The sequence below is a fragment of the Apodemus sylvaticus genome, chromosome 1 (assembly GCF_947179515.1).
Source record: "Apodemus sylvaticus chromosome 1, mApoSyl1.1, whole genome shotgun sequence".
NCBI classification, from domain to species: Eukaryota; Metazoa; Chordata; class Mammalia; order Rodentia; family Muridae; genus Apodemus; species Apodemus sylvaticus.
This window is the reverse complement of record NC_067472.1, coordinates 197,604,773-197,630,464: the sequence shown is the minus strand read 5'-3', so window position 1 is coordinate 197,630,464 and position 25,692 is coordinate 197,604,773. Positions and strand designations below refer to the sequence as shown.

The following is a 25,692-nucleotide window of genomic DNA, read 5'->3' as shown; positions in this document are numbered from 1 at the left end:
AGCTGACCTTGATCACTGTGGACAAAAGGAAGCAGCCTTTGTGCTCTACCACAAATTCCTCACGTGAGAACCTGCAGTTTATACTCCGTTTCTCCAAACCTTTTTTTTGTTCAGTCTGCTTTTCTATTCAGGGTTTTCCTCTTTGTTGACAGGTATAGAACTTGAGGATGTTATTATTTCATCAGATTTCTGGCACTGCCCACACAGACTTTTTCTTGTGATTCAAAGATATGAGGACCAAAATGGTAGTGTTATAAATAAGGAAATATAATGGCACCCAAGGTCCAGCTCATAGTGGAAGAAAAGAGGGCTGAAAATCAGTGTGTATCTGAATTGATAGCTATTTTGATTTTCAAATCTCCCTTGATATAAACAGTCACAGGTTTGTCTCTGATGGGTGGCCATGCTTATTGAGTTCTATGGGAGAGAGGTAGGCATTCCTGTAGCTTCACAGTCACCAGAGGATTGTTGACTACCTGGCTTCTGTGTGGTTAACCATCCTTAGGGATTTCTCCAAACTGTTCATTGTATTGCATGGGAAGAGTGAAAAATAGATTGTAAAGCTGTCACCACGAAATAGTTCTTACAGCCTCAGTGACAAGGGTGCTTTGACTTTAGTAAGGGGAAGATCAAAAAGTCTCACCAATCCTGATTGGCCTTAAAATTAATGAAACAGAATATAAGGAGATATACAGGAGCTCAGCTACTAGGGAGTGGTTTTCTGGACATGATTTCATTGATCTTCAGAAGACTGAATGTTTAGTAGGTACATCAATTACTGTTCCACAACTACAAAACTTAGATTTATAGATGAGTTGAGGCACCACAGTTTGCATTCCATTTGTTGTACACATACTACAACAGGGGTTCTCTTGGATTTCCATTGGTGGTTTCCAGTAAAATGAAGGCTTCCTCTTGAGGTCATAATAAATCTCCTCTCATTTCTTCCCTTTTCAAAAAACAAGACTCTCTTACCAAACTGTCACATTTTCTCCCATACATCAGCTTCCCAGATTGAATTTCTCGTCATATCCTCTTCTCAAGCATAGTTTCTTACAAGGCAGTGAATCTTGAATCTTGGACAGACATGAGCGTTGAAGCAGTTTACTAGCATCTTTCAGTGCATCATGAGACTAGGTGCCCAGGGCTCATCAGCACCTAGAACTGAGCACCCTCAGTATCTCCTCTCATTGCCTAGTGATGTCTGAGGTGAGGTGGTAAACTCCCAGTAAGCAATACACAAAAGTGCTATGTGAGCAAAGATTAATATTGGGAATGAAAGACTGAGATCACTGTATTTTTTTTTCTAGTTTAAGTCCAGGAGTCCATCCTGTTTCCTCAAGGATCTGTGGGTCTATCTGATGCCTCCTGGGTGTTGAAATGACCAACTGGCACTGTGTCACATTAACTATGCTTATAGGCTGCTAATGTTTGCTGAATGTGCCAGTTTCATGGAAGAATTTTGATATTCTTTCTCCAGTCTCAGTAATGGAAATGGATGTGGGATCTCATGGTGTACCTTATTAAACACCAGTAACTTCTAAAGCAGTGACTACAGAGTCCAAATTTCCTCAGGGACTCATTTAGACATTTTAATTTCTCTGCACAGCTTAGTCTCTCTGCTCTATTCCTTTAGACTCTATGTGGAAAAGCTCCCTGCAGATAAAAAGTACAAAGACGTTGTGGAGATTTATAAAAAATCAAATATTCTCAAGGTAGGTTTTCATTCTCAATGTGGCTCACCAAAAACTCCAGAGCAGAACACAGCTGCTCACAGAAAAGCCACAGATGATGGCACTAGAAGGAATGGGGGGCAATGCTGCTTCAGGAATTCTGTATAGAGGGGGTGGCTGGGAATGGGGTCCAAGTCATGCATGAGATACTGCTGCCCCTGACAACCTCTTTTCTTTCTCTCTTTTCTGACATGAGCACTGTTCTAATTATCCATTTTGGTTTTGTATTGCAGACAACAAAACAGATTTTTGTAAGGGCTGAGGAGCTGAAGAGAGACCTGATCAATGAATACACTGAAGAACATCTTGTTTACTTGACAGAAAAGGTTAGTGTGAGGAGAAGCATGGATATAGGAGGACTGTGTGACAACTACTCACTCTGTACCCAGGACTGTCTTCTTCCGTGTCTTTGAAGTGTGTGAGTCAATGAAAGGGCTCCACATGCCCTCTGTAGTCCAATCAACACACATGAACACACACACACACACAAACACACACATACACACACACACAGACAGACACATACAATGTCATGGTATACTAAGAAGACTGAGACCTAACTTTATTAAAAACAGGAAAAGAGTAAGGTAGAAGAATGGATTTTCCAAAACACCAGGGATACAAGGCCCTAGACTGAAATGTCAGACTTTAACGAAACTACACTTTGTTCATATCTGGGCTGAAAAGACGTTTCTTCCAAAATTTGAAGTAGTGGCCTAAATTCTTTTCCTTTCCTGCAGAAGAAAGAAGAAGAACTGTCCAGGAAGGCATCATTCTTGGAGGAAAAACAAAAGATCAGAACACGACTTTCAAAATGGGCTTCCTCTCCTTTTCAAAAACGGTATGGTTCTCAAGAAAAATAAACAAGGTGGGGAGGAGGGCCCTGGAGCACTAATTTCATCAAAGGAAGCTCAGCCTTATTCAGTAACAACTGGAACCTTCAGTCCAACAGTGGTGCCTTCAGGAAAGAAAGCCTGCAAAGAAGCAGCTCCAACAACATCACCAGCTGCCAAGGAGGCTGCAGAACTTGGCACCTTAGAACATCCAGGTGAGTCACCACAGGTTTCTCACTAGGACAAGCCTTGTATAGAAGTGGTTCCAAATGCATCTGGCTCAGGAAAACAGGATTGAGACTGAAGCTCACCAGTAATTTAAGGCAGAGGTGCTGGACAGGTCAAGTCAGGAACACTGGACCCCACAGAGAATCCTGAATCTCCTGCCATGTGATCAGTCTTCTGCTTGTGGTTTAATGAACATATAGGTCAAGAGATCCGGAAGGATCCCTAGGCTGGCACAGGATGTTACTAGGAGGGCCAGCTTATCAGGAAAACACCTTTCATGTTTATCATCTTCTGAGTCCCTAAACACTGATGATGCTTTACAATTAGAAAATAAGCATTCTATGCATATATTGTAGAACCAAATCTTAGTGCAATGTCTGGGTTCAAGAGTAAAATTCTAGCACGCAGGTGGCATAGGGAGAGGGATTGATGCTAGTTTATACCCATTCTAGAAAGAATGATGAATTATAGGCAATCTCTGGCTATAAAGTCAAATTATTATTACAATGAAATAGAAATTTTTCTGAGCAATTGTGGTTGACAGGTGCCAAATGTGCTAGGGATTTCGTTTTACTCTGACTTTAAGCTGGAGTCATTGTGGTATTCTAGATTCTATTTAGTATTAGGGATCAAGCTAAATCGAATTTCCAAGCTTTATACTCATTTACCTTACTAGACATTGTATAATCTTTGTAACCACAAGGAATTATAAAGCTACAAAAATAAGACAGGAATCAATAAAGACTTGGTTGTATATCACAATGAGACTGTGTCTCTCCAACCAGGAATTCTTGGACCAGAGCTACCAGTACAGTTTCATGATACTATTCCACCTACTAGCCAATCAAAATATGAACCATGTTGAGGTCCTTATGATAAGGACAAACCTGTTTCCCCAAACTGTGTTCACATTACAAACCTTACAATGTATTGTATGGAAAGAAATGGGAACATTTCTTTAGCTGATATGCCCATATTTTGAGAAGTCCAAACAGTGTAGAAGCATAGGGAATGTACTGAACTAAAATCTGGTGACCTAGTGTCAGTTTTGGCTTTGATATATCTGAGATTATGATTTTGGACAGAGCATTTCCTCTTCCACTATAGGGATCTTCACATTCTATAGCAGCAAAACTAACAGGTTGACCTGTGAGCACAAGTAGATGCAGAGTGCTTAAGGGAGCACAGTATAGAGAAAGGACCCAGGTAGCTCATGGGAGGTTTTGCAGAGAAGCAGGCAGTGGTGGCACACACTTTTAATCCCAGTACTTGGGAGGCAAATACAAGTGGATTTCCCAGTTGGAGGCCAGCCTGGTCTACAGAGTGAGTTCTATGAGAGCCTGGGATATACAGAGAAACACTATCTAGAAAAAAAAGAAAAAAGGAAGCTACATATTTTTGCAGCTGTCCTGCAAAGGATCTGTGTAGGCCCAGTGCTTTCTGCTTCTCCCAGTTCATGCTAGCTCTGCTCAGATCAATTGGAGGGCTCTGTTCTTCTTTTCTTTCATTCTGTCTGCTTTGACATTATTTTGTCCTCCTATTCTGCACAGTTCCCTGATATATGAATGGGACTGATAGGGGGATTGATGGAGACACATCACATAGGTCTGTGTCTTTCATTCCCTGTCTCTGTCTGAGTGTTTCTCTCTGTTTTTGTTGCTCTGTCTGTCTCTGTCACTGTCTGTGTCTGTCTGCCTCTCTCTTTACCTCTCTCTCTGTCTCTCTGTCTCTGTTTCTCTGTCTCTCTGTCTCTCTGTCTCTCTGTCTCTCTCTCTCTCTCTCTCTCTCTCTCTCTCTGTCTCTCTCTCTGTCTCTCTCTCTCTCTCTCTGTCTCTCTCTCTCTCTCTCTCTCTCTCTTTCTCCATTATATCTTGGTATTGGACACTATGTTCACACTTGGTGAAGAAGGAATCTTTTCTTATAATGGCTGAATAGGGCATTGAACATTGGGATTAGAAGAATTGGACTGCTAGATTGTTTCTTTTATTTAATTTTTTAGACCAGTAGGATTTGATTTTAAACTAGATCTCTGGTCATCTAGACTCTATGTTTTTGTCACATAAGCAGTGTCTTGTATATATTCTGTCTCATTAATTGGGCCTTAAGTCAAATCAGACATTTTTATATTATTCCTAGAGGTTCTCTGACACCACTGCCCTAGCATATCTGGCAGGTATAACTGGCCAATGAGAAATATTGTAGGTCAAGGGGTTTGTGGCTGAGTTGGTATTTGTTTCTGTTTCAGTAGCCAACAGAGTATGTTCCTATAACAAAGAAACAAGGACATAAGGGTAAAGGTTTCAAGCATGCATCAGCTCAAATTCAATTTCTTTTTTTAAATTGAGTATCTTCTTCATTTACGCTGCGGATGATAAAACCTTTCCCAATTTCTACCCTCCCAAAAGCTCCCTCCCCAAAGATTCCCAACCCTTCCTCCCACCCACTGCATCCATGTATATGCCCCTCTACCTGTCACACTTCCACCTCCTCCCCACCTCTGTCGGTTTCCCTTTTGGGGGGGCCTCTATTGAGCCTTTACCTGACCAAAGACCACTCCTGCAACTGATGCCCAACAACACATTCCTATGCCACATTTTTTCCTGGAACCATATGTACCTCTTGGTTGATGGTTCAGTCCCTGGGAGTCTTGGGGTGTCTGGGTGGCTGAAGTCATTGTTCTTCCCCTGGGGTGTAAACCCCTTCAGCTCCTCCAGACCACCCTCCAGATCCTGCATTGGACACCCCATGCCCAGTCCAGTAGTTGGTTGCTAGTTTCTGCCTTTGTATTAGTAGGGCTCTGGCAGGGCCCCTCTGGAGACAGCCATGGCATGCTCCTTTTGTACATACTTCTTGTCATAGTGTCGGAGTTTGGTGACTGTTTATAGGATGAATCTCCAGGTAGGGCAGTCTCTGGGTGGCCTTTACTTCAATGTCTTGTCTCCCTTATTGCTCCTGTGAGTATTATGTTCCCTTTTTCAGAGGAACCGTAGCACCCTCAGTTAAGCCCTCCTACTTCTTGAGCTTCCTGTGCTAGGTGAATTGTAAATTGTTTCTTCTGAGCTTTGGACTAGCAACGGCTTATTAGTGAGTGCATACCATGTGTGTTCTTGTGACTGGGTTACCTTGCTCAGGGTGACACGTTCTAGTTCCATCCATTTGCCTAAGAATTTCATGAATTCATTGTTTCTAATGGCTGAATAGTACTACATTGTGTACATATACCACATCTTCTGTATCCATTCCTCTGTTGAGGGGCATCAGGGTTCTATCTAGGTTCTGGCTATTATAAATAAAATTGCTAAGAACATATTGGAGCATGTGTCCATATTACATGTAGGAACATCTTCTGGGTACATGACCAAGAGTGGTATAGCTGGGTCCTCAGATAGTACTATGTTTAATTTTCTGAGGAATCACCAAACTAATTTCCAGAGTGGTTTTACCAGCTTGCAATCCCACCAACAATGGAGAAGTGTTCTTCTTTCTCCACATCCTCTCCAGCATCTGCTGACCCCAGAGTTTTTCATCTTAGCCATTCTGACTGGTGTAAGGTGCAATCCCAGGGTTGTTTTGATTTGCATTTCCCTGATAGCTAAGGATGCTGAACATTTCTTTAGGTGCTTTAGAGTCATTTGAGTTTCCTCAGTTGAGAATTCCCTGTTTAGCTCTGTACCCAATTTTTTAATAGGGTCATTTGATTCTCTGGAGACTAAAGTCTTCAATTCTTTGTATACATGGATATAAGCCTTCTATCGATGCAGGGTTAGTAAAGATCTTTTCCCATTTTTTTGGTTGCCATTTTGTCCTATTGACTGTGTCCTTTGCCTTACAGAAGCTTTGCAGTTTTATGAGGTCCCATTTGTTGATTCTTGTTCTTAGAGCATAAGCCATTGGTGTTCTGCTCAGAAACTTTGCCCCTGAGACCATGTGTTCAAGGTTTGTCACCACTTCTTCTCTATAAGCTTCAGTGTGTCTGATTTTATCTGTAGATCCTTGGTTTTATCTGTAGATCCACTTGGATTTGAGCTTTAGACAAGGAGATAAGAATGGGTCCATTTGCATTTTTCTGCATGCAGACCTCCAGTTGATCCAGCACCATTTTTTTTTAAATGCTCTCTTTTGTCCACTGGATGTTGTTTAGCTTCTTTGTCAAATATCAAGTGACCATAGGTGTGTGGATTCTTTTCTGGGTCTTCAATTCTATTCCATTGATCTTCCTGCCTGTCTGCATACCAATACCAAACAGTTTTTATCACTATTGCTCTGTAGTAGAGCTTGAGGTTAGGGATGGTGATTTCCCCAGAATATCTTTTTTTGTGAAGAATAATTTTTGCTATCCTGGTTTTTTTGTTATTCCAGATGAATTTGTGAATTGCTCTTTCTAGATCTATGAAGAACTGATTTGGAATTTTGATGAGGATTGCATTGAATCTGTGGATTGCTTTCGGCAAGATGGCCATTTATACTATATTGATCCTGCAAATCCATGAACATGGGAGATCTTTCCATCTTCTGAGACTTTCTTCGATTTCTTTCTTCAGAGGCTTAAAGTTCTTCTCATATAGACACTTCACTTGCTTCGTCAGGTTCACACCTAGGTGTGAAATATTATTTGGTACTATTGTGAAGGGTGTCATTTCCCTAATTTCTGTCTCATCTTGTTTATCCTTTGAGTAGAGGAAGGCTACTGATTTGTTTGAGTTAATTTTATATCCAGCCACTTTGCTGAAGTTGTTTCTCAGCTTTAGGAGTTCTCTGGTGTAAGTCTTGGAGTTGCTTAAGTATACTATCATATCATCAGCAAATATTGATAGTTTGACTTCTTCCTTTCCAATTTGTATACCTTTGACCTCTTTTTGCTGCCTGATTGCTCTGGCTAAGACTTCAAGTACTATGATGAATAGATAGGGAAAGAGTGGCCAGCCTTTTTTGGTCCCCAATTTTAGTCTGATTGCTTTAAGTTTCTCTCCATTTAGTTTGATGCTGATTAGTTAGAATGGGTCAATTTACATTTTTTTGCATGCAGACCTCCAGTTGATCCAGCACCATTTTCTTTAAATGCTGTCTTTTTTCCACTGGATGTTTTTTAGCTCCTTTGTCAAATATCAAGTGACTAGAGGTGTGTGGATTCTTTTCTGGGTCTTCAATTCTTCAGTATGCAGTATATTGTTTTCACTATGTTTAGGTATGGGCTTTGGATTCCCAATCTCTCCAAGTCTTTTATCATGAAGGGATGCTGAATTTTGTCAAAAGCCTTTTCAGCATCTAATGAAATAATCATTGTTTTTTTTTTTTCCTTTGGATTGTTAATGTAGTAAATTAGAATGACGGATTTCTGTATGTTGAACCATCCCAGCCTCACTGGGATGAAGCCTAAATGATCATGGTTAATTATATAGTTCTGATGCATTCTTGGATTCCGTTGGTCAGGGTGTTGTTCAATATTTTTGGTTTGGTTTAGGTATAAGTGTGATTTTGGCTTCATAGAATGAGTTCGGTAGTGTTCCTTGAGTTTCTATTTCGTGGAAATGTTTGAAGATTATCGGAATTAATTCTTCTTTGAAGATCTGATAGAATTCCCCACTAAACTCATCTGGTCCTGGGCCTTTTTTTGAAGGGAAAATACTCATGACTGCTTCTATTTCTTCAGGGCTTATGGGACTATTTATATGGTTTATCTGATCCTGTTTTGACATTGACACCTGCTATGTATCTTGAAAGCTATCCATTTCATCCAGGTTTTCAAACTTTGTTGAGTATAAACTCTTGTACTAGGATCTGATGATTTTTTGAATTTCCACAGCTCCTGTGGTTATGTCTCCCTAATCATTCCTGATTTTATTAATTTGGATGCTGTCTCCATGCCCCCTGGTTAGTCTGGCTAAGGGTTTATCTATCTTGATTTTCTCAAAGAACCAGATCCTTGTTTTGTTGATTCTTTGTATAACTCTTTTTACTTCTGCTTGGTTGATTTTGGATCTAAGTTTGATTATTTACTGCAGTCTACTCCTCTTGGGGGTATTTGCTTCCTTTTCTTCTAGAGCCTTCAAGTGCGCTGTCAAACTGTTAGTGTAAGCTCTCTCCATTCCTTTTTTGGAGGCACTTAGAGCTATGAGCTTTTCTCTTAGCACTGCTTTCATTGTGTCTCATAAATTTTAGTATGATGTGTCTTCATTTTCATTGAATTCTAAAAAGTCTTTAATTTCTTTATTTCTTCCTTGACCAAGCTATCGTTGAGAAGAGCATTGTTCAAAGTCCATGTATATGTGTGTTTTCCATTGTTGTTGTTTGAGCTTAAGACCAGCCTTAGGCCATGGTGATCTGATAAGATACCTGAAATAATTTCAATATTTCTATATCTGTTGAGACTTGCTCTGTAACCAATTATATGGTCAATTTTGGATAAGGTACCATGAGGTGCTGAGAAGAAGGTATATTCTTTTGCTTTATGGTGGAATGTTCTATAAATATCTGTTAGATCCAGTTGGTCTATAACTTCAGTTAGTTTCACAGTATCTCTGTTTAGTTTCTGATTCCATGATTTGATCATTTTTGGCAGTGCGGTGCTGAAATCTCCCACTATTATCGTGTTGGGTGCAATGTGTGCTTTGAGCTTTATTAAAGTTGCTTTTATGAATGTGGGTGCCCTTATGTTCAGAGCATAAGTCTTTTCCTTTGAGCAGTATGAATTGTCCCTTCTTATATTTTTGGACATCACTACCAGTTTCATGATACTATTCTACCTACTAGCCAATCAACACCTGAATCAATTTGGGGTCCTTATGATAAGGACAAACCTATTTTCCCAAACTTTGCTCATATTACAAACCTTAAAATGTCTGGAAAGGAAAGAAATCTACACATTTCTTTAGCTGATATCCCCATATATTTTGAGAAGTCCAGAAAGTGTGGAAGCATAGGGAATGTACTGAACTAGAATCTGGTGCCCTAGTGTTAGTTTTGGCTCTGATATATCTGAGCTCATGATTTTGGACAGAGCATTCTATCTTCCACTAAAGTATCTTCACATTCCATAGTAGCAAAACTAACAGGCTGGGTTCTGAGCCCACCTAGAGGTAGAGTGCATAGGAGAGAACAGTGTAGATAACACACCCAGGTAGTTCATGAGAGGTCTTCCAGAAAAGCAGACAGAGAGCTGGGGTGTTCACAGGAACACTCAAAGCCAAGATGTCTCATTGTGGTAGCTATCCTGCACTCAGTTTCCACATTAACCTCTTCAGTAGCAGTGTTGTGATGGGAGGGAAACTAGCTGCCACAACTGCCAACCCTCTATGGAAAGGGTTGTCCTGTCTGGCCTGCCAGGATTGGCAGCTGTGTCCTACTGGGGACTCAGAGTATAACCCTCATGGACCAGATCTTTATGGTTTGAATGGAAATTTCAGGACAGAAAATGTGACTGTGTGTCATGTCTAGGACACAAAGAAACTATATTACATACTATGGTCCTCCAGGCAAAATCTTTAAAAGAAGTGCCAGTGCCAGCACTACTTGTGACAATATACCACCTTAGCACTAGGGGGCCATGGAGATACAGGCTTTTAATCCTACAATTAAGTGACTGAAGTAGGATGGTAGACACAACCCAAATTGCAGAATAATACACTTACAATTATAATTGAAATAAATGGTCTCAGGAAACAAGCTGGGGTAGCCATTTTAATATCAGATAAAACTGACTTTCAACCCAAAGTCATCAAAAGAGACCCTGAGGGACACTTCTTGCTGGTCAAAGGAAAAATACAACAAGAAGAACTCTCAATCCTGAACATCTATGCTCCAAATGCAAGGGCACCCTCATTCGTAAAAGAAACTTTATTAAAGCTCAAAGCACACATTGCACCTAACACAATAATTGTGGGTGACTTCAACACTGCACTTTCCTCAACGGACCGATCAGGAAAATAGAAACTAAACAGGGACATAATGAAATTAATTGAAGCTTTGGACCAATTAGATTTAACAGCAATACTCTTCAAATTATTCCACAAAATAGAAACAGAAGGAACACTACCCAATTCCTTCTATGAAGCCACAATTACGCTGATACCAAAATCACACAAAGATCCAACAAAGAAAGAGAACTTCAGACCAATTTCCCTTATGAACATCGATGCAAAAATACTCAATAAAATTCTTGCCAACCGAATCCAAGAACACATCAAAAACGATCATCCACCATGATCAAGTAGGATTTATCCTGGCAATGCAGGGTTGGTTCAATATACGGAAATCTATCAATGCAATCCACTACATAAACAAACTCAAAGAAAAAAACCACATGGTCATTTCATTGGATGCTGAAAAAGCATTTGACAAAATTCAGCATCCTTTCATGCTTAAAGTCTTGGAAAGAACAGGAATTCAAGGCCCATACCTAAACATAGTAAAAGCAATATACAGCAAACCGGTAGCCAGCATCAAACTAAATGGAGAGAAACTTGAAGCAATCCCACTAAAATCAGGGATTAGACAGGGCTGCCCCCTTTCTCCTTATCTTTTCAGTATTGTACTTGAGGTACTAGCTCAGGCAATTCGACAACATAAGGAGGTCAAAAGGATACAAATCGGAAAGGAAGAAGTCAAACTATCATTATTTGCAGATGACATGATAGTCTACCTAAGTGACCCAAAAAACTCCACTAGAGAACTCCTACAGCTGATAAACAACTTCAGCAAAGTGACAGGTTATAAAATCAACTCAAGCAAATCAGTGGCCTTCCTATACTCAAAGGATAAGCAGGCTGAGAAAGAAATTAGGGAAATGACCCCCTTCACAATAGCCACAAATAGTATAAAGTATCTTGGAGTGACTCTTACCAAACATGTGAAAGATCTGTATGACAAGAACTTCAAGACTCTGAAGAAGGAAATGGAAGAAGACCTCAAAAAATGGGAAAACCTCCCATGCTCATGGATCGGTAGAATCAATATAGTTAAAATGGCCATTTTGCCAAAAGTAATCTACAGATTCAATGCAATACCCATCAAAATCCCAACTCAATTCTTCACAGAGTTAGAAAGAGCAATTATCAAATTCATCTGGAACAACAAAAAACCCAGGATAGATAAAACTATTCTCAGCAACAAAAGAAATTCTGGGGGAATTAGTATCCCTGACCTCAAGCAATACTACAGAGCAATAGTGTTAAAAACTGCATGGTATTGGTACAGTGACAGGCAGGAGGATCAATGGAACAGGATTGAAGATCCAGAAATGAACCCACACACCTATGGCCACTTGATCCTCGACAAAGAGGCTGAAAACATCCAATGGAAAAAAGATAGCCTTTTCAACAAATGGTGCTGGTTCAACTGGAGGGCAGCATGCAGAAGAATGCAAATTGATCCATCCTTGTCTCCTTGTACCAAGCTCAAATCCAAATGGATCAAGGACCTCCACATAAAGCCAGACACTCTGAAGTTAATAGAAAAGAAACTGGGGAAGACCCTTGAGGACATCGGTACAGGGAGAAAGTTTCTGAAGAGAACACCAATAGCGTATGCTCTAAGAGCAAGAATTGACAAATGGGACCTCATAAAATTACAAAGTTTCTGTAAGGCAAAGGACACCATCAAGAGGACAAATCGGCAACCAACAAATTGGGAAAAGATCTTCACCAATCCTACATCAGATAGAGGGCTAATATCCAATATATATAAAGAACTCAAGAGGTTAGACTCCAGAAAAGCAAACAACCCTATTAAAAAATGGGGTACAGAGTTAAACAAAGAATTCTCACCTGAAGAACTTCGGATGGCGGAGAAGCATCTTAAAAAATGCTCAACTTCATTGGTCATTAGGGAAATGCAAATCAAAACAACCCTGAGATTTCACCTTACACCAGTCAGAATGGCTAAGATTAAAAATTCCGGAGATAGCGGGTGTTGGAGAGGGTGCGGAGAAAGAGGAACACTCCTCCACTGCTGGTGGGGTTGCAAATTGGTACAACCACTCTGGAAATCAATCTGTCGATTCCTCCGAAAACTGGGCACCTCACTTCCAGAAGATCCTGCTATACCACTCCTGGGCATATACCCAGAGGATTCCCCACCATGTAATAAGGATACATACTCTACTATGTTCATAGCAGCCCTATTTATAATTGCCAGATGCTGGAAAGAACCCAGGTGTCCCTCAACAGAAGAGTGGATGCAAAAAATGTGGTATATCTACACAATGGAGTACTATTCAGCCATTAGAAACAATGAATTCATAAAATTCTTAGGCAAATGGATGGACCTAGAGAACATCATACTAAGTGAGGTAACCCAGACTCAAAAGATGAATCATGGTATGCACTCACTAATAAGTGGATATTAACCTAGAAACCTGGATTACCCAAAACATAATCTACACATCAAATGAGGTACAAGAAGAAAGGAAGAGTGGCCCCTTGTTCTGGAAAGACTCAATGAAGCCGTATTCAGCAAAACCAGAATGGGGAAGTCGGAAGGGGTAGGTGGGAGGACAGGGGGAGAGAAGGGGGCTTACAGGACTTTTTGGGAGTGTGGGGGCTACGGAAGGGGAAATCATTTGAAATGTAAATAAAAAATAAACCGAATAAAAAAATTAAAAAAAGAAATAAATTGAAACTTATCATTTATAGGAATTTTCTCTTTTGTTATTTTCTATATTCTTTGTTTATATTATATATGATTTTCCCTTTCCCTGTTTGCCCCTCAGCATAATCCCATAAGCCCTCTTGCATTTGACTGTTCCCCAATCAACCCCCTCCCACTTCTCTGTCCTGTCACATATCAAATCATTCCCAAGAAGAAACTAGGAGAGGAAGAAGAGAGCCCTGGTCCTGGAATGGCTTTATGCAGCATTGTAGGGGATTACCAGGAATTTTCAATGGAGATTGACTTACTATGGCACAGTGGTTTATTTAGCAATGCATATATTAATGTAATATAACATTAATTCACAGAGAAGCAAAGTATCTCCTTTCCTAACTTATTGTTCATCTTGTGACAGGTGGGAACCTCCTGAACCCTAGGCACTCAGACCAACAGAGTCTATGCAATGACGAGTCTTTGTGTACAGGAACAACAAGTGTGGTCTCAACACAGTTACAAATAAAGGTAATTTGCATGGAATTCTTTGAGGCAAATTTAAAATCTCAATGTCTTTTTTGTGTGTTTAGACTAGTAATCCTCAAATGTTTTCACCCAACTCCTCATATATCAATTTTTCTTTATATTGCCACTGGGATCAGAGAAAACAGGTCAATGCTCTGTCCAGTTAGTCGTTACACTATATTGAATACTGCTCTGAAACATTCTAACCCAAGACAGCCTTGTACAATGCTATGGTCCAAGGTGCTCAGAGTTCCCAAAGCCTTGTATGGCCTACTGAAGATTCTCAGCCTTAATTTCTGAACCTCTTAAACATCAGGAACTTAGTTTTCATTCCTCATGATCATGCAAATGCATAACCCTCCTATTTGTACACAACCACTCACAGCTATGTGAAGTCTTCTGGTCCTGATTTCAATAAATAACCTATTTGTAAGCCGGCTTCTTAAGTTGAACATTCCCTCAGAGCTCCTTTGCAATATGTTTTTCAATGGTAACAGGCATCCCTAATCCCAAATCTACCACTTTACTAGCATAATAGGAAATCCCAAGGTGGGATTATTCACTAAATGTATGAAGCTGAATTGACACAAGGGGTGTTCTATTCACTCTAATTTCTTCAGGGAGAGAGGTTTGTGAATCTGACACAGATATACATACACAATTGTGTGTGTGTGTATATGTGTGTATGTGTGTGTGTGTGTGTGTGTGTCTGTGGGCAAAGCCATTAATGTGCTAGAGAGCTGAAATGCCAGCATGCCAGACAAAGTGTTTTGATGTTTCCTGTCTTTTCCTTTTTGTCTTAGAACATCGCCAGGCATGATAATGCCACTCTTCTTCCCCAAGAGAGGTTCCAACTGTTAAGTGCTCTTGGGCAGAACATTGAAATAAACAACAATGTTTCGTGGGCATTTTACGTGAGCCTAAGCAAAAACTTCTATAAAATGGCAGCTGACCTTGATCAATGTGGACAAAAGGAAGCAGCCTTTGTGCTCTACCACAAGTACCTCACGTGAGAACCTGCAGTTTCTACTCCTTTTCTGGAACTCGTTTTTTTGCTCAGTCTGCTGTTTTATTCAGGGTTTTCTTCTTTGTTGACAGCTATAGAACTTGAGGATGTAATCTTTTCATCAGATTTCTGGAACTGCCCACACAGACTTTTTCTTGTGATTCAAAGATATGAGGAACAAAGGTGGTGGTGTTATAAATAAGGAAATATAATGGCACACAAGGTCCAGCTCATAGTGGAAGAAAAGAGGGCTGAAAATCAGTGTGTATCTGAACTGATAGCTATTTTTGATTTTCAAATCTCCCCTGATGTAAACAGCCACAGATTTGTCTCTGATGGGTGGCCACACTTATTGAGTTCTATGGGAGAGAGGTAGGCATTCCTGTAGCTTCACAGTCACCAGAGGATTGTTGACTACCTAGCTTCAGTGTGGTTAACCATCCTTAGGAATTTCTCCAAACTATTCATTGTATTGCATAAGAAGAGTGAAAAATAGATTGTAAAGCTGTCACCATGAAATAGTTCTTACAGCCTCAGTGACAAGGGTGCTTTGACTTTAGTAAGGGGAAGATGGAAAAGTCTCACTAATCCTAGTTGGCCTTAAATTTTGTGAAACAGAATATAAGGATATATATATATATATATATATATATATATATATATATATATATATATATATATATATATATATAGTATAGGGAGGGGTTTTCTGGACATGATTTAATTGATCTTCAGAAGACTGAATGTTTAGTAGGTACGTCAATTACTGTTCCACAACTAGAGAGCTTAGATTTACAGATGAGTTGAGGTACCACAGTTTGCATTCCCTTTGTTGTACAAATACTACAACAGGGTTTCTCTTGGTTTTCCACTGGTGGTTTCCCATAAAATGAAGGCATTCTCTTGAGATCATAAAAAATCTACTCTCATTTTTTCCCTTCTCCAATAACAAATCTCTCTTACCAAAAAGTCACAAGTTCTCCCATACATCAGCTTCCCAGACTGAGTTTCTGGTCATATCCTCTTCTCAAGAAGAGTTTTTGACAAGGCAGTGAATCTTGAATCTTGGACAGACATAAGGGTTGAAGCAGTTTACTAGCATCATGAGACTAGGTACCCAGGGAACATCACCACCTAGAACTGAGCACCCTCAGTATCTCCTCTCATTACCTAGTGATGTCTGAGGTAAGGTGGTACACTCCCAGGTAGCAATAAACAAAAGTGCTATGTGGGCAAAGATTAATATTGGGAATGAAAGACTCAGACCACTGTGTTTATTTCCTAGTATGAAGTCCAGGATTACAACCTGTTTCCTCAAGGATTGTGGGTCTATCTGGTGCCTCCTGGGTGTTGAAATGACCAACCTGCACTGTATCATTTTAACTATGCTTATTGACAACTAATGTTTGCTGAATGTGCCAGTATCATGGAAGAAGTTTGATAGTTTTTCTCCAGTCTAAGTAATGGAAATTGATGTGGGATCTCAGGGTGTGCCTTATTAAATACCCGTAACTTCTGAAGCAGTGACAACAGAGTCCAAGATTCCTTAGGGACTCATTTAGACATTTTAGTTTCTCTGCACAGCTTAGTCTCTCTGCTCTGTTCCTTTAGACTCTATGTGGAAAAGCTCCCTGCAGATAAAAAGTACAAAGACGTTGTGGAGATTTACAAAAAATCAAATATCCTCAAGGTAGGTTTTCATTCTCAATGTGACTGACCAAATATCTCCAAAGCAGAACACAACTGCTCACCAAAGAGACACAGATGATGACACTAGAAGGAAGCGGGGGGTGGGGGCATGGGGGGTGGGCAGTGCTGTTTCAGGAATTCTGTACAGAGGGTATGGCTGGGAATTGCATTCAAGACATGCACGAGATACTGCTGCCCCTGCCATCTTCTATTCTTTCTCTCTTTTCTAACATTAGCACTGTTCTAATTATCCATTTTGGTTTTGTATTGCAGACAATAAAACAGATTTTTGTAAGGGCTGAGGAGCTGAAGAGAGACCTGTTAAATGAATATTCTGAAGAACATTTCGTTTACTTGACAGAAAAGGTCAGTGTGAGGGGAAGCATGGATATAGGAGGACTGTGTGACATCTACACAGTCTGATCCCAGGACTGTCTTGTGCAGTGTCTTTGAAGTGTGAGTCAATGAAAGGGCTCCCTCTGTAATCCAATCAACACACATGAACATGCACACACACACACACACACACACACAATGTCGTGGCATACTAAGAAGACTGAGACCTAACTTTATTAAAAACAGGAAAAGAGTAAGGTAGAAGAATGGATTTTCCAAAACACCAGGGATACATGCCCTAGGCTGAAATGTCAGACTTTAACGGAACTACACTTTGTTCATATCTGGGCTGAAAAGACGTTTCTTCCAAAATTTGAAGTAGTGGCCTAAATTCTTTCCCTTTCCTACAGAAGAAGAAGGAAGAAGAACTGTCCAAGAAGGCATCATTCTTGAAAGAAGAAAAGAAGACCAGAACACGAATTTCAAAATGGGCTTCCTTTCCTTTTCTAAAACGGTATGGTTCTCAAGAAAAAAAAACAAGGTGGGAGGTGGGCGCTGGAGCACCAATTTCATCAAAGGAAGCTCAGCCTTATTCAGTAACAACTGGAACTTTCAGCCCAACAGTGGTGCCTTCAGGAAAGGAAGCCTGTGATGAAGCAGCTCAAACAACATCACCAGCTGCCAAGGAGGCTTCAGAAACTGGCACCTTAGAATGGCCAGGTGAGTCATCATCGTTTTCTTACTTGGAAAAGCCTTGTATAGAAGTTGATCAAATTGCATCTGGGTCAGGAAAACAGGAGTGAGACTGAAGCTCACCAGTAAGGTAAGGCAGAGGTGCTGGACAGGTGCCTCAAGTCTGGAACACTGGGCCCCACACGGAATCCTGAATCTCCTGCCATGTTCTCAGTCTTCTGCTTCCATTGATCTGCTGGCTATGCTGTGATAAGAGAACCTCATAAGATGAGTGCTGCTTTTATCTGTCTTGACAACCTGACTGTCTTGTCAGCATGTGGAGACAGAGCAATATTTCCATATGTATCTGTCAGATGTTGTTAAAAAATTTCTGAACTTTCCCTGCAGTTCAGCAACCACATGGGTCTCCCTCATATTTAAAACATTGCAAGATTGTGGACAGATTGTGGTAGTCTGACCCTGAGATAAGATACTGTGTATGTATTTGTGCTCTCTGCATCCTCTTATTACCTGAAGGATTTATTCACAGCCTCACAGATCTATCATAAATGCTCCATATGATTGAGCATAACCACAGCTGGCTTCATCAAGGTGGATTCTATGGAATAAGTGTAGTTTGACTCAATGCATGCCAGGATGTCACAGATTGTAAGTCATTTGTGTGAGTCAAGATCTAAGGCAACGTCCAGGTGGACACAGGAAAATACAAGTCTAGACTTCAGAGCGTAAATGCCAAAAAATCTGGAGATATGAATGAAGATCCAAGGAGACCTGTCTCTGCCAGGAGAAACACAGCAGAAGTTTTGCTTTTCTCTGAGAGTATAGCTACCTGAATGCTTATGGTGTTCTACTCAGTTAGGAGATGACTTTGTCCAATGAGGACTTTCACAGAGAAATTTTATATCAGCTAAGAGTCACATCCAAAAATATTGCTCCATCCACTTAAGTAGACAGTAAAGCCCATGGCCCCTTCTCCCAGACACCAGTAACCAGAGCTTGGAGTAAAACTCCCTGCCTATCATGAGGAGGGGGATGAAGAAAAGGATCTCAATGACTTTGTATTACTTTCCTACGGTGATAGACTTGAGTTCTCCTCAGGGATACCAGGCCCTGTCTCCTCATACTTTTCTCTCTTTTCCATTACAGTTGAGAAAGGCAGAGGCCTGCGCCAGGTGGTCCTCCCTCATGATTTGTGCGATAAATTCCTCACTGCAGCAGGAATGAACACCAAGAAAAAAATAGAGACATGTGGTGTTCTATGTGGAGCCCTGGTAAAGATATAAACATTTCTGATTTGAGGCTGTTGCTTTCCCCTTGACTTTACATGACTCTCAGGGAACATATCTAGGGTCTCTATCCATACACATAACCTTCCAGAAGGAACTATGGTTGACAAGGTTGGCCATCTTGTATTGGATGACTTTGTATTTGGTTGTTTTAGAGAGTCTTTTGAAATGAACAATGTGGTTCAATGCTATAGATAGAAATGTTCATTCTAGTTGGGGGCTAGTGCCAGAAATTCCAGGCACTGGCAAACTGATGCTGGAATCTTCTTACAAGTTCAAATGAGCCCCAGTGTCAGAGTTCTATATTACCTAAAAGTAAAAGAATGCAAACAGAAATCAGAAATGCAGGTAGCCAGGCATAAGTCACGGAAACAGACAAGTTGCCTCGTTGTAACCAGAAATCAATGGCTTTTAGGTCCTGGTCTAAGTATCTACTCTGGTAAGCTTTTGAGCACTAGTTTCCTAGGCATCTCTAGACTCCTGAGCAATCCTACTGGCTGCTACTGGAAAGACCCGAAGCCCAGGAGGTGTCAAGCTGGACATCTACATTTCTACTCAACATCTGTTCCTTTTTAGCTGTATCTTAGCAAAGCACAAGAGCAGCCAAGGATTTGAAACCACAAAGGGAGAAAGAAAAATGAGATTCATGTACTGTCTGGTCTGGGGCCTATTGTGTGTATGAGAGAATGGGTCTGAGACCTCCAAGAGTTGTGACAAGTTGTTTTCTCCTGGCAGGTTGGAGAGGAATATCACATCAGCCATATCCTCATTCCTGTCCAGGAAGGAGGCCCAGATTATTGCTGTGCAAAGCATGAGGAGGACCTCTTCTTTATTCAAGAAGGACTGGGACTTATTACATTAGGATGGATACATGTAAGCAAAAGGACCTCTGGGAATGAGGATTCCTTTTCTGTTTCTTCAAAACAGCCTACCTAAAACTTGCTGTGCACAGAGGCAATTCATTCCAGATCATCGGCTCTGAGCATATATAACCAATAGTGTGCAGGTCAAATCAAAGGAGCATTTCCTGGCACTTTTACAGCTCTTTGTATTTTATGTTTACAAGGAGTAATTGTTCAAACTTTCAACTTTATGTTAATCTGCGTGGAGAATGGTAGCTTGACAGGATATAGGAGAAAATGTATATAGACCATATACATAAAAGGTGTAGAGATGAAACTTAAGTAAGCCAAGAGTGTCTGTTCTAATGATTGTGGTTTTTATTTATGAAGAAGTACTTCCTTTGTGTACACTGAAATGATCTTACATGCAAGATTTTGAAGTGTTTGAACATGTATAGCAAACATCTTTTGACTTTCAAGAAAACACATTTACTTGCCGAGAGAGTCTCTTGGATGATTCTGTTATTTTCAAAGACTGAAGTTCACAAAACTATTGAAATTATTCTAACAACGAATATAAGCCACAAGAAGGAGTATTACTTGTGTTTTTTGTGAGATCAAAAACTTCTAGTCAGACCTTGGGAAGTGCTGATGCTCTTCATTCCAATTGTATAAATTCTTCCTGCTGTGCCAAATTCAACAATATATTATGGCCAACTGATATTGGCCTTTTGTGGCTTGGGACTCAAAGGGGAAATCACACATAAAATGAGCACCAAGTCACATGAGACAAAGTGCACAATATACTTCAGGTGAGAAATATAGGACAGTGAGGGTTGCAGAGGAAGAGCTGTCACATGTAAAGTGACATGATGACTTGGGAGGAGGAGCCCAAAAAATTTATGGGAGAGGGGATAGCATTGGAGAGAGATACACTGAGATCCTATATCAGTGAGCATTTCTGTTGGCTAGGATTTGTGGTTTGTTTTGGAAACGGATGCCTGATCTTCACATATATAACCAAAGCGAACCCTGGCATACCTTGTCTAGGATGAAGGTAAAAATGGAGAGTGATTTGGAGTATAGAGAAAACTCTGGACTATTCTGAGCAAAAGAATGATGTAACCAAAGCCATACTCCAGAAGTTAAAATTAAGGAGTTGAAGGGCTCCTTGGGAAGGGAATGTCAGGTGTGGTTTGGGAGCTTATACCATGGAATGAGGATAAGAAGGTGATAGTCTTGTTTGTGTGTGTAGGAGGGATCAGGGTAATTCAGATACCCAGGCAATAGGGGTAGAGGCTGAGGAGTCAGGCTGGGCAGGATTTCAATTGGGCTCATGGAGTTAGAAGTGCTCCTCTCATAAACATGAATAGGGTTGCAGAAAAGGACAGATCTTGACAGCAGGGTTCAGTTATACTGTTTGGAATTGAAGGCACATGTTAGATATTCCAACTGCATCAACATTGGGAGGATGTTGTGAGAAGCCTAGAGAGGGACCTGAGCCACGTGCAGGTGGCTCATGAACCTGGTAAATAGGGAGACCAGGCTGCAAGAGAAACAATTCCCTGGCAGATTAGGTGAATGTCTAATGAGGAAAGCAGGGTATATAGGGATGAAGAAGAAACAAGTGTGAAGGAGAACTGGATATGATGTTCTCAGAAGCCGCATAACAGGGATGCAGGAAGAATGACGTCCGGGTTTGACCTGCTGGAGCTCTGAGGATATTGACTTAATGCCTTCTAAGTCATGGTGGGCAGAGATTGCAATGTTCAATAATGTCATAAAATCTGGGTGTACTGTCACACTCCTGGACCCCCAGCATTCAGGACGATAAGACTTGTAGGTAGAGAATTTGGTGCCAAGTTGATTGAACTGTAATATTGTGCCTCAAAACAAGAAGTCACTTAATTAGGAATTGGTCAGTGTGGAGTCTGTCATAACGGTCATACTGAAGCAGGCATCTAGGACCTAGAATCTAGGGGAATTTGAAGTGAGAAGGCTGCTCTTAGGAAATGGGTTAGCAGATTACTGACCTGTAGGACCTGTGAGATGGTTTGGACATGGTATCTTCTTGTTTGTTGTTTTCTTCAATTTTTCTTTGATTTCACTTTAGTTGTCAAAGGCTTGATGTTTTAAATTATAGCATAGCTGTGAGTGTACATATGTAAAAAGAGTTGGGGTTGCAAATTGGTACAACAACTCTGGAAATCAGTTGGGCAGTTCCTCAGAAAACTGGGCACATCACTTCCGGAAGATTCTGCTATACCACTCCTGGGTATATACCCAGAGGATTCCCCAGCATGTAATAAGGATACATGCTCCACTATGTTCATAGCAGCCCTATTTATAATAGCCAGAAACTGGAAAGAACCCAGGTATTCCTCAGCAGAAGAATGGATGCAAAAAATGTTGCATATATACACAATGGAGTACTATTCAGCCATTAGAAACAATGAATTCATGAAATTCTTAGGCAAATGGATGGAGCTGGATAACATCATATACTAAGTGAGGTAAGCCAGTCTCAAAAGATCAATCATGGTATTCACTCACTAAGAAGTGGATATTAACCTAGAAAACTGGAATACCAAACCCATAATCCACAGATAAAATGATGTACAAAAAGAACGGAGGAGTGGCCCCTGGTTCTGGAAAGACTCAGTGTAGCAGTATAGGGCAAAACCAGAGCAGGGAAGTGGGAAGGGGAGGGTGGGAGAACAGGGGGAGGGAAGGGGGCTTATGGGACTTCTGGGGACTGGGGGGGCCAGAAAAGGGGAAATCATTTGAAATGTAAATAAAAATATATCGAATAAAAAAAGGGAAAAATAAGTTATATTATTTTTATATATAAGCATATTTGTGAGTGTACATACATAAATAGAGTTGTTAAATATCTCAAGGTGGATGCATCTATATGCATACACAACTTAGAGATAGAAATGAGAATCTGCTAAAAGCCTGCTCCAAATTTCTCACTTCCTTCCTCTGAAATTGAATCCTCTCTTGAACTCACCATGTCTTCCTCCATTTTATATATGAACCTCCTCAGTTCTAGCAGTACTTTCTGTTCATTGTGCAGAAATGTGATTACTATCTGTAAGTGTGGACTCATGAATGTATTTGTCTGATGGGTAGTTACATCTGGTGGCCCAGTGAGAATGGGAGGGAAGTAAAGGAAAGAGTCATAGTATTATCAGGCAGATGGTTCAATTTTCCTTTTCCACATGACAGATGTGGTTCTGCATGGAGAGATTTTGGAAATCACAGGAGAGAACAGATTGTTAATGATCCATGGCCTCCCTTCCTTGCTGGATCAACCACAGCTGACTGGGCTAACTTACAATTCTTGACTTCTTTTGTCTTCTCAGACCCATCCAACCCAGACAGCCTTTTTGTCAAGTGTAGATCTACACACACATTTTGCATACCAAACGATGCTCCCTGAATCCATAGCTGTGGTGTGTGCTCCCAAGTATAAACAGTAAGTATGTGAGATTCAAGTCTGGAATTTAGAATTACAAAATTGTCAATGGCTCCAAACTATTTAAAAATTGTCTATGTACAGAATGTCTTAATTGATTGCTATGAAAGCCTTCCTTTAAGGTGCATAGTCTAATGATCACCAGCCACTCTTAAAAGATAAGATGACACCACTGCTGGTTTTCTAAGACAACCTCTCAAGAAATTTACTCAAGAGGCAGAGATTGAACAAATTCCACAGAAAACACTGTATAAGAGTTTTATGTCTTTTATTTCACAATGCTGTGTTACTCTGAATTCTTCAGGAGAGGTAGTATTGGGCAAGCAATGAATCATCCTGCTTTCTTTTATAATATTTTTGTATACTTGATGTGCTACAGGAATAAGATTGCTCTGGTTTTAGAATTTTGTCCCTTCTGCCTCAAATTTATTGGTTTAAACAGACCTAACTCATTGCTATATTGTTCTTCCTACATATTTCTACTGTTGACTTCCTCTGCCCACTTAGATTATCGTGTAAGAAAGGGATCCAGAGACAGAGAGACAGAGATGCTTATATATGACAAAAGGAAGGAAAGTGAATAAATGAATGAATGAATGAATAAATAAATAAGAAAGTGTAGATGGAAGATCAGGGGGAAAGACATCAAAAAAAAGAAAGGAGAAACACTAATAAACTAGTGGATAATTAAAACTAGGACATGGATGTCAAGGTCTAGGAGGAGGACAGCGTGGACCATGATCAATTACAATAGGCAGACATAGTCCGCAGTTACTAAAATAGAAGGGAAACACTGTTCAAAGAAGACGAGAAGAGAGATAGGTTTTGAGAGAGATGAGACGGTAAAAGAGAAAGAGGGAGAGACATATAAGAAAAAAGAGACATCTAAGAAAAAGAGAGAAATGAGTAAAAGAAAACAAACAAAAGAAAACGGTAGAGAGAAAGGTAGAAAAGAGAGACAGAGGAAACTAGGACTTGGAGGCAAATGTATGCAACTGTGTCTGCCTTTTCTCATTTCAGAACTGGAATTTTCACACTGGCACCTATTGGACTACAAGAAATATCTGATTGTCCACGGAGAGGGTTCCACACCCACAGACAGGACACAGCTCTCTTCTGTGTATGTATCTTTGTACAAGTAATCAAGGCCGTGTTTTCAAGCAGGACACAGTGCTGATTGGGTTCATCATTTTTTCCTTACCCTCCTGGCAGTTCATCTTCACCACCCTCTTCTTAACAATTCACAATAACCAAATATCTAGGATGCAGGTATCAGTGGATATAAGTTTTCTCATATTTGAAATCTAGTCATTGACTGTCTCTGAGATGCTAGTCCTTTCTGTCCCTCAAACCTGATATCTGGGGTAACTAATAACATCAAGATAAGATTAAGGAAGCAAAACTTGAGTGTACTTCAGGGTCAGAGTGTGAGAGCAGCATGCTTGAGGCTCTGAATTCCATCCCCAGTAACATGAGGAAAAGAACAAAGTATTAAATCCATTAGCTTATTTAATGCTTTATCAATGTCATTAACTAACTCCCAGTCAGCGATCTGAATGCAAATGGAAAACATGCAAGATATGTTAATTATGCAAATTTTGACCAGGAATTTTGTCTGGAAGAGTATGGTTCTAACTCTCTAGGGAGGTAGTTTCTTCTCCCATATTATTTTCTCTGGTCACACACTTAGTATGATCAGATCTCTGTGTGTCAGATCAGCCCCAGATAGCAAGATTCTTTCACTTTATTGCATATCAGCCAGGGCTCTTCCATTGAGTTTAGATTCAAAGGAAATGTAGCAACATAGTGAAAGGACCAGAACCTTTCCCATAAAATATATAAGAACCAGAAATTCAGTCACAGAGATGCAAAGTAATCTAAGATCCTATATCAGACTGCTAATTCCAAGAGTCAGTCTCTCTTTCTGTCTCTGTCTCTCTGTGTATGTGTGCTTTATATGTGTCATAATACATGTGTATATATATATATATATATATATATATATATATATATATATATATATATATATACATCATTATACTCTTGATTATAACAAAAATTAAGACCTAATAAAATTTAAGATTTTTTTTGTAAAACATGTATATTTCTATGTTTCTTTCTGTACCATCATTGTGTAGACTAGTGAAAGCGGATACCATTTTCACTTTAAGCCTGTTATCTGTGGGTTCAGTACCTTTAGTGCTGAGAAGAGTTTGTCAGATGTCCTAGATCTGGAGTCAGGTGATTGTGCAGTGCCTGCTTCCGTATAAGATCAGTGGATTCTGTTGCACATTTTATCATCTCCCTTGTTCCCAGTTGAGTACTCTCATGGATCAAAAGCAGAGAACATTTTTCAGTCAGATGGGAGGAAGAAGATCCGAACAGATGTGTTCTAAACTGCATAGCTCTGTCTTGTAATATAACAATGTTAAGTATTGCAAAGTTGAAAGAGATTGCATGAT

At 40.1% G+C, this 25,692-nt stretch overlaps 1 protein-coding gene across 1 annotated transcript in view; it reads left to right on the top strand.

The window, feature by feature from the left end:
• LOC127669838 (STAM-binding protein-like) overlaps positions 1-24,344 on the top strand; it is a gene marked incomplete at its 3' end in the record, with an annotated part of 68,162 nt that extends 43,818 nt beyond the window's left edge. Inside the window, exons 2-5 of the mRNA XM_052164091.1 lie at positions 18,768-18,892; positions 19,643-19,780; positions 23,118-23,230; positions 24,251-24,344. Of these exons, the coding sequence (XP_052020051.1) occupies positions 18,768-18,892; positions 19,643-19,780; positions 23,118-23,230; positions 24,251-24,344 (470 nt within the window). The remainder of the gene's footprint in view (positions 1-18,767; positions 18,893-19,642; positions 19,781-23,117; positions 23,231-24,250) is intronic.
• Positions 24,345-25,692: the final 1,348 nt, after the last annotated feature.